This window comes from Myotis yumanensis, unplaced genomic scaffold (assembly GCF_028538775.1).
Source record: "Myotis yumanensis isolate MYYU_CA2020_CCGP unplaced genomic scaffold, mMyoYum1.0.hap1 SCAF_1, whole genome shotgun sequence".
Lineage (NCBI taxonomy): Eukaryota > Metazoa > Chordata > Mammalia > Chiroptera > Vespertilionidae > Myotis > Myotis yumanensis.
Window position 1 is genome coordinate 163257405 of NW_027223752.1, and position 9903 is coordinate 163267307.

General features: G+C 48.4%; 1 protein-coding gene across 1 annotated transcript; it reads left to right on the top strand.

The window, feature by feature from the left end:
• The first annotated feature begins 5288 nt into the window (after positions 1-5288).
• Positions 5289-6735, top strand: LOC139006314 (calmodulin-like protein 3). The gene has a single exon (XM_070408758.1). The coding sequence runs from the start codon at positions 5547-5549 to the stop codon at positions 5994-5996; it is 450 nt and encodes a 149-aa protein (XP_070264859.1). The 5' UTR covers positions 5289-5546; the 3' UTR covers positions 5997-6735.
• The last annotated feature ends 3168 nt before the right edge of the window (positions 6736-9903 follow it).

Below are 9903 nucleotides of genomic sequence, written 5' to 3' on the forward strand. Positions count from 1 at the left end.
TAGTAAAGGTATACTGTGGCCTGAATGTTTGCGTCTCCCCAGAATTCAGATGTAGAATCCTAAACCCCAGAGATGGTGGCATTAATGACAGTGAAACCCTCATGACTGACATTGATGTGCAAGAGAAACATAACCCCACCTGGAATTGAACCTAAAACCTAGGTATGTGCCCTGACCTGGAATCAAACCAGCAACCTTTTGGTGCACAGGATGACACTCAACCAACTAAGCCATTCCACTCCACCTCTTTTCTGAATCTCCAGGAAGATCCCTAGTCCTTTCTGCCTTGTGAGCTAGCTCACAAAAAAATGTCTGCAACCCAAAAGAGATCCCTCACTCAACCATGCTGGCCCTCTGATCTCAGACTTCTAGCCTCCAGAGCTATCAGAAAGAAATTTCTGTTGTTAAGACACCCAGTCTCTGGTATTTTGTTGTAGCAGCCTGAATGCACTAATACAAGTTGTTTATATTTATACTAGTGGCCCGGTGCACAAATTCATGCACATCAAAAGGAAATTAATTAGAAAAAATATTTTAATATCACTATTTGCTCTTTCTCTATAATCGAAGTGTCAACCAAATTCATGATTGACAATGACAGATGGAAACACACACGTGCGATTGGCGCCAGTGAGAGCTTTATATGTATCACGCATGTGAGAGTCAACTTAGCCATATATTTAGCCATATATATATATGTGTGTGTGTGTATGTGTATATATATATATATATATATATATATATATATATATATTAAACTTGCTTAATTAGACCTGCTTTCTGGTTTAACTAAACTTTTTCCAGCCTAATGAAGCACCTCAACTTCTCTTTTAGGTAATTGTCAGCAACACAGCAGTAAATATCAACATAAGTAGATTATTGTTGTAGATCACACAGGGAGAACAAAGGGTAAAATATTTAACTATATTCTAATATAGTCAAATGTTTAACTATATTCTAATATAGTCAAATGTTTGACTATATTCTGTGCAGTGAGAAAACCTGAAGTTATTTTCAAGGTCTACCATTTCTTACTTCTTTTCCATTGGGTCAAGTTTCTAAACTTTCTAAATCTCCATTTTCCAGCTAATGAAAAGAAAATAGGATTCTACTGAGTCCCCTATCTACCTACTCCAGGACCTCTGTGAGGAACAAATGAGATGAGGCATGGGAAAACACTTCACAAACATTTGGTTAAAGTATAAAATATTTGCACCTGGCTATAAAGCAAGTTGTGTTCCTGGGCTGAAGAAACTCCAAGGAGGCTAATCACTAGGGAGAGGAAGCCGGGCATTGCTATGTGATGTCATTACCTGGCACCTACAGCCACCGTTTCTGGTCTGGTCTGGTCTGTGGGCCACAATTTGTGTCATGGCAGCATCAGCTGCGATTTGGTGGAGTGTCACTCCAGGGTGGTGACGGAGCCTGTGTCCCATTTGGGGGAAGCCAAGTGTTGCTTTGTTGGCACCAGGTCTGTGGTGCCCATTCTCTATATATGGCCAGTGCGTGTCACGGAAGCTCCTGCCTTGAGTGTCTGTCCCCTAATGATCAGTGCACATCATAGTGACCGCTCGGATGGGCAGAGGGACACATAGCATACTAGCCTTTTATACATATAGATTGGAGAAAAGGGAAATAGATGAGCAAATGTTAGGGTTGGTGAATGACTTAATCAAGAGAGAAAGAGAGTCCCATGGCCACTCTCGGCCACACCCATTCTAGCAAGGCACAGGAGTGGAACTGATTGAAAAGATTGGGGAATCCTAATCTATAACTTTCTCTATGGCATTCAGCACAAGAGGTATGTTCACGAGGGTGCTGAACAAATTCTTTTTAACAAATGCTATTATAGCACCAATTCAGAGAAGCCAATACTTTGGGTCATCTGATCTTCAAAGGAATTAGCTGCAGCAGGTGGATCCCCCAAATATGTGTCTAGTGGGGCTTTCATTAATACTATACTCTGTAAGACCAACACCATCCCTGCCAAGATTCCAGCATCTTCAGTGCCTCCCACCTCCAGCCCAAGGATTCTATACCCAGTTCAGACTGATGGTTCCCAACACTCTACAGATATGGTCCTCCAAGTGTGTTCCATGGTTCCAGTTGGGGGGATTGTGTCCCCAATACCCTTTCAGTAGATCTGGGAGGTCAAAACTATTCTCATAATAGTATAGACATCATTCTCAAGACATCATTGCCTTTTTCACCATGATGGCATCTTGCACTGAGGTCAAAAGCAATGGTGGGTAAAATCACTAACCCCTTAGCATGAATTCAGTCTCCTGTACTAGTTAGTAGTCATTATATTCTTTATCAACACATAGTCTCATTTAAAAAAAAAGCCAGTTTCACCTAAGAATGTTTTGCAGAAATAGTAAAATTGTTATTTTATTAAATTCAACTCTGGATTGCCCATCCTTAATATGCTACTAAGTACAATGGGCATTCAAGAGTTGAATTTAAGTTATAGAAGAGTCATTTGCATGCTCTCTCCTTGCCCAGTTGGAGTGGCTCAGTTGGTTAAGTGTCATCCTTTGCACCAAAAGGTTGCCAGTTTGATTTCCAAGTCAAGACACATACCTGGGTTTTAGGTTCAATTCCCAGTGAGGGTATATTTCTCTCACACATCAATGTCCTCAGATGAGGAAAAAAAGATGAAATGTTCTCTCCTTCTCCAATTACATATCTGTGTGAAGATGGATTATCACATATTTCAAATCAAAACAATGTCTTCCCACAGGTGGAGTGCAGACACACTTCTACAAAGCCAGACAGATTTGCAAAATTATTTTTTAGGTGCCACTCTTCCCCTTCCTTTTTGTTTTAGAAATATAGTTATTTTTCATGAAACTATGTTATTTACATTAACCTATAATGGTTTTTTATTTCTATTTTTTAAGTTATAAGTAAATATATAAAATATATTTAAATATTTAAAATTCTTCTCGGTTTTAATTTCAAGCCTGGAAAATACTGATAGATAGATCCCACATAAACAATAGCTCTTGGAGTCCTCAGTAATTTTTACATATTTAAATGGTCCTAAGACCACAAGTGTAATCTGTAGGGAAGGGAATCAGTCCACTGAGAAACTACAGGGAGAGAATTGCAGAAGCCCATGAAATAAACATTCCCTCTGTCACAGTTTCCTAACTAGCAATTTGCGACATTTTAGCTCATCCCAGCTCTAGTCTTTGTGAGTCATGAGTAATCCTGTTTAAAATCCTTACTGAGTTCTCTTTCAATGTGCCTTGTTGGAGAACACACTTAGGCAAGGGCTGGGTGTTTGAGCCACAACACCATGATCCAGAAACCTGCAGACACCCATTGGCCACTTATCCTTTTGTAGGTGGAGTAGGCAGGAAGCAAGAACATGTTTCTGTCTGGCCTCGAAGTCTTCGTCCATTAGGCGGGCCTGTCTCAGGCACAAGTTTTCCTACGATGCTGGATTCTCCCTTGGTTCTCCAGGACACTGTGTCAGTTACATCCCCATGTCCAGCGGTTTTCCTTCTGCTTCCTGCTACTGCCCTTGTATTATTTCACGAATGTCCCTTTGCTGGTGAGGATTCGGGATATGAACTTTGGAGGGACACTTTTAGACCACATAATGCAGTTTATCAATTCTTTCTTCATGGATTTTGCCTTTGATGTCATATCTAAACCCAACCCAGATCCAAACTGGAGACCTTGGGTTTGGGTATCATTGCCAAACCCAAAGTCACCCAGATTTTCTCTTCTGTCATCTTCCAGGAGTTGTATAGTTCTGCATTTTACATTTACATCTTTGACCCATTTTGAGTTACTTCTTGTGAAGGGTGTAAGGTCTGTGTCTAGACTCATTTTTTTCTGAATGTTGGTTGCCCACAGCACCATTTGTTGAAAAGACTATCTTTGTTTCACTGTATTGACTATATTTATGAGGTTCTATTTCTGGGCTCTCTATTCTGTTCCATTGATCTATTTGTCTTTTCTTTGGCCAATACCACGCTGTGTTGACTATTGTCACTTTAGAGTAAGTCTTAAAGTCAAGTAGCATCAGTCCTCCCACATTGCTACTCTCCCTCGGTATCATCCTGCCTCTGTGGGCCTCTCCCAGTTCAGGTTTCCATGGCTTCCCACAGGCAAAGCATCTTCTTCTCACTCTGTGGATGGTCATTTCTCCAGGCTTCCTGGGACTTGGGGAGGAACCTGTGTGCTCAGTGAACACCCCTTCTTAAGTCCCTTTTTACAAATATCTCCTCTTAAAAATACCCCTTACTTCAGCGCTGGCTCCCCCCCACCCCCCAAACCAGGGCCCAGACTTTCAGACATGCCCTTGTGTAGAATATCCAGGGACTCCCAAGGATCCGAGAATAAAATGTGAGTTCCTCCCTGTGTCCTACAACACCTCGCTTGTGTGTCTTTCTTCTCCTCTCCCCTTCACCCATTAGGCTGCAGCCCCCTTGGTCACGGTTATGTCCCTTGGCCAAGCCCTCTCTCACCCTGACTCTTAGCCTGCTCAGCCTCCCTAGCTGGGGAGCCCCTTTTGCCCCTTCAGGTCACCCTCACATGCCACCTCTGCAGAGAAACCTTCCTTCACTTCTATCGCTATAGGAGTAACCTCCCCGTGTTCTCTCCATCATGACCCCTTTTATTTCCTTCCTGGCTTTTATCAAAAGTATCCAAGTACCGAAGAGCATTTGAGATCTTGCTTCCTGGCAATTGTCAGTTTCAGCTCAAACAAACTCATAAAAAATATCCAAGGATCTTGCTTGTTAGTTTACTTGCTAACTAGCTGTCTCTCGGATGGAATATAAGCTTTCAAGGACTGGGAGTTGCCTACCTTACTCTTCACATAGTACGCCCTCAATAAATATTTATAAATGAAGGAGTGAATGAATGAGCTGGAGGAAATCCTCCATCCATGTTGTGTGTGTTTTTCTGAATTAAAAAGACAGTCTGCTTTCTACCTGTAGAAAAAAAAAATTTTCCCTTCTCTGAATACCCTCTTGGGACCCTAAGACTTTCTTTTAGGCTTTGGAAACCAAAAACAAGAAAAAAAAAGTTCCTCTCAGGCAAAGACAACTTCTGCTTTTCATCCTGCCAAAAACCGCAGCTGAAGGGGAGAAAGGGTGCAGGGCTGGTTATTTTATTGAGTGAAGGGTGTGAAGACTGGAGAGGAGGGAGAGGAAAAGGAAAATTCAAGGAGGAAAAACCCAAATTAATCTCTCCAGAGGTTGTCCAGCACGCCTCACTGAAGGTGTCCTGAGGTAGTTCCTGACAGCTGAGCGATGGTGGGGCGGAGAGGCACTGCCTTTCACACAGAGGCGCTGGCATCGGCTCAATTAGCCAACCAGCCTCATTCCCTGTCCTGGACTCTTGTTCCAACAGGACCCGACCTTCAGGCAACGCAAGGCGGGGGAGTCTGAATGGTGAGGGAGAGCCCTGCTCCTTCTTAAGCGCCTGTGAGTCAAGCCAGGGCTGGAACACCGCCTGCCCGCCGCTGTCCTTCAGAGCCAGGAGAGCAGCCGGGAGCTGTACCTGCACCCACACCTCCACCGCCCATGGCCGACCAGCTGACCGAGGAGCAGCTGGCCGAGTTTAGAGAGGCCTTCTCCCTGTTCGACAAGGACGGGGACGGCACCATCACCACCCAGGAGCTGGGCACCGTCATGCGGGCCCTGGGCCAGAACCCCACGCAGGCCGAGCTCGAGGGCATGGTGAGCGAGATTGACCGCGATGGCAACGGCACCGTGGACTTCCCCGAGTTCCTGGGCATGATGGCCAGGCGCATGAAGGACAGGGACGGCGAGGAGGAGATCCGCGAGGCCTTCCGTGTGTTCGACAAGGACGGCAACGGCCTGGTCAGTGCGGCCGAGCTGCGGCACGTGATGACCAGGCTCGGGGAGAAGCTGAGCGACCAGGAGGTGGACGAGATGATCCAGGCAGCCGATGTGGATGGGGACGGGCAGGTCAACTACGAGGAGTTTGTCCGCATGCTGGTCTCCAAGTGAGGAGCTGGCACGTGCCGCAGCCCCGGGCTGTCCCCACTCGGCTCTGCGGGGGGACCTGCCTGCCTCTGGCTGCAGCAAGAGCCTCAGGCCCTGCATCGCTTGCCCCACCCACCAGCTTCCCCGGCCCTGCTTCTTCCCTGCGAGGTGAGGTCAGGCCGGCTTTCTGCCTCTCCCATTGTCTCCTATTTCCTGCCAACCGCCTCCCACCCTCTTCCCACCCAGAAGGACACAGGCCGCTGGCTCGCAAGCCCAACACAGCCTGAGTGCCCGGTCCCTCAGGAGCAGAAGGAAAGTGACATCTCTCTCCAGGACAGTGAGCAGAAGGATGAGTGAAAGTGGCTCTGACTGCGCCATGCGGGGGGAGGGTGCGATATGACATCACAGAGTCCTCGCCGGGCCCCTGAAAGGCACTTGGCACTGGGACCGGGGCTGCAGCCCTCACACTTCATCTGCTGCTGGATCGGGGCAGGTGGAAGGAACCCTGCCCTGGAGCGAGGTGGAGGTGACGACAGGGACCCTGCCAACAGAGACCAGGCTTCCTGGGAAACAGCACTCGCTTACCCAGGGCGCCTGCCCCTTCCTCTCTGTCTTCCCCCAACCCCTGTGACTCATCTTTTGAAGGTGGGAGTGAAACCAGGGTCTGTTGTAACATGTCTGTATTCATCTTCTTGGAGGGAAATTAGAATGAAAGGGAGAAGGAAGCCATAGGGGGACTAAATAAAACACCTGTGTTCCTGTGGTTTTTCTTTTCTTCCTTTCTTTTTTTCTGAAATGGTCTTTGTTAAGTGCAGGGTTTAGACAGCATTGGAATTTTCATTTTTGTGCCTTTTAAAAATGCAGGGAAAGCTTGTATGGTGGGCATAGCAAAAAGGGACAAGTCTGCATAAGGTGAATCTTGAATTTTTATTTCAAAATTAAATGGATCAGTCGGCAGCAGAGAGTGGTTAAAACTCCACGCAGTCTCAAGAGCAGAGGCGATAATTCTAGCTGGGAAGGTGCTCTGATCACTGTCGGCCTTTCTCCTTTCTCCTGCGTTCACTCTCCGGTGCTGTGCCAGCTGTGTGGTTAGAGGAAGGTGAGGGCCTGGCATGTGTGGGACAAGAGCCGGTTACTTGCATTCTACCAGAGTTCTCATCAGATAACCCAGGGGCTGAACGGGCCTTGTTAGACATTGTTTTAGTGCCAAAGGAGGCAATGTGTTGGGGGACAGACACTACACTGGGGCTCATCAGAGATGGCCCCAGCCCTGGCCGATCTTGGATAAGTCCTTCTTCCCTGACACCTCCTCCCCACCATGCGTGTTTCTACGGAGAACATGGGGCCAGACAGCCTTGTGATTCTTGCTGCTGACTGTGCTCAAATCCTTTAGCCTCCCTGTGATGAGAGCTGACATCACGCAGCCCGTCCTGGGGGCTGGGCTGGGTTCTCAGCACTCTGCCTGCCGGTAGCTCACTACCACCCTATGCAGGAGCTTCTTTTAGTGGCTTCCTGTCTTACCAATAAGGAAGCTGAGGCACGGAGAACTTAAGAAACCAGGTGGATGTCCCACAGCTGGTAAGTGACAGAGCTGGGCTTGAATGCAAGGCTGTACTTTTGACTTCTCACTGCCTCTGCATGCCCCCTTGCCTCCACTGTGGTATGGCCTAATGATTGTTATGGTGCCTCTCTTGGGCTTGGTGGGGATTAGAAACAGTTACTATTGCTATCACCTGTAGGAATACCCTTCCAGCTCTAACACTGTGAGGCTTGGCAACATAGTTCCACCCCTAGGAATAGTCCAAGGGAAAAGACGAGGCTAGAAGGGGGCAGGAGCTAAGGTGCTTCAGAGGCAGGTGTCAGATGGAATTGGCCCTAGTTCGGTGCAGCTGTGAAGCCGGTGGTGGAAGAGGGGGGTGATGCTCTGTGGCCTGGCCTTGCAGGCTGGACCCGTTGGGCCGATCCTCCCCACAGCTCTCAGCAATCAGGCCTGTGTGTGAAGACAGGACAAGCCTGTGAGTGTGGACAGAGCATCCAGATGTCACTGAATTCAGCTCCCTCGGGGCACCTGTGAGCAGGGAGCCAAGCCAGTCATCACCTCAGAGGTTCAGACATGCATTACGGGCCCCACCTGCCAAAGGAAACATTGCCATCACCCCAGGGACAAATATGAATCTGATCTCAGTGTCTTTCATGGAACGGCTCCTAAATGCTGCAGGAAGGAAAGAAACAGGCAAAGAAAGGGATGGGGCCAGGGTCTCCCTTCACAACCAGTGTCAACCGGCCTGTAGTGGCCAGCCTGGACCTGGCTGGCAGTTGGCATTGTGCCCCTTCTTTCCCAGTGTCAGCCCCATGGGCCCTGGCCTCTATGCCTGCTGACCTTCAGCAGGAAGGGGATGAGGTGTTTTCTGGGCTTGCACCTAGGCTCCTGGTGCGTTAGCAAAGTAATTCTTCTCTAATTGCCTTTTATCAGGCTTGAGAGCCTTTCATGGAGAATCCGGTGGGCCAGGGCAGGGGCTAGGTTGGTGTTGTGGGAAGACCTCCCGACAAGCCCTATCCCTCCCTTAAGTGTTCAGTGCCAGAAGCCAGGCTACAGATGGAGGTCGGGACAGGCTTGACAGAGGGGACCGTTTCTCCCCTGTCCCAGACACAGCAGAGGCCTCAGGCCACTTGCCCTGTCATTGGCAGTACAGCTCTCGTGACTTTGAGAATCAGGTAGGAATCACAAACAAAGATGAGCAACAAATGGAGTTCTCTCCTGTCCACGTGGGGAAATCTAAGGTGACACGGTCAAGGTGGCCCCACAGAGTTAAATATGTTTCCTTCCCTCCCCTTGGGTTTACATTCCTGAATACAAATTTCTAAAAAAAAGTCGCTTTCCGCCATCCTTTCTCATCGGAGCAAGGTCATCAGCCTGCTCGGCCACAGGGTTCGGCCCTTCTCCCAACCTGCTGGGCTGCCAGGCCCGAGGGGGATGCCGTTGGGCGGGCACTCTCTGATTCTGGGGGGTCCCCTGCTTTGGCAGCCGCTGACCTCCACGCCACCTGCCTGCACTGGCCAAACTGACTCAGTGCGCCCTGTCACACGTCAGCCTCGGACTCAGGGCCCAGGCCAACCCCTCCTCTCTCTGCAGCCTCCTCCCCCTCTCGCTCCATCTTCTTTTCCTTCTTCTTCCCATGCTGCCAGGACCTGCCCTGTCCTCACACACCCAGCTAGACATCTTGTTGGTAAAATGTGGTCACCATAATTGCCAGGTGTAGTCCCTGCCTTTGTGGAGTAAGGCAGGGGAGGCGTGGAGCTGGAGCACCAGAAAGGAGCTACCAAATCCTCCTGAACTAGGGGAGGTACTGAGGCTGGAAGGGAGAAGCTGGGCTGCAGAACCGTGCCCCTCACCCTCTGTTTCTCTGGGACAGACTTCAAGAAAGTTCTCACCCACATTTCTTTCTCTCACTGAATAATGGGACTTAAACAGCTAACTGCCTTTGTCCCCCAGAAAGGTGCTGACTGCCGCTCAGAACATTCCATCCATCCCTGGGGAAGGAATTTATAAATATTACCTCGGCTTCCATGTGCTTACACCAAGAGTCTCATAAATCAGAGCTGAGGCTCCCGGACCTCCCAGACTATATAAAGCCACCCTCTGCCTCCTGGGTTCCAATTTTAAATCAAACACAGCCCAGCCCTGCCGCTCCTGTTGATCCTCACGGATTCCATGGGCCGCTCAAAGGCTCCTGAACCGCCGACTAAAAATGACTCTGCTGTTCCCACTGAAATTTAAAATTAAAACTCACGTGTGGAGTTCTTGCCCCGTGATGAATGAACAGAAGCAAAAACAACAACAAGAACAAAACCATTTCTAAGAAAGGCCTCGGTGCGACCCACCTGCAACTCTCCCCACTATTCTGTTTTTCTGATGGTTGTTTCTATAGCA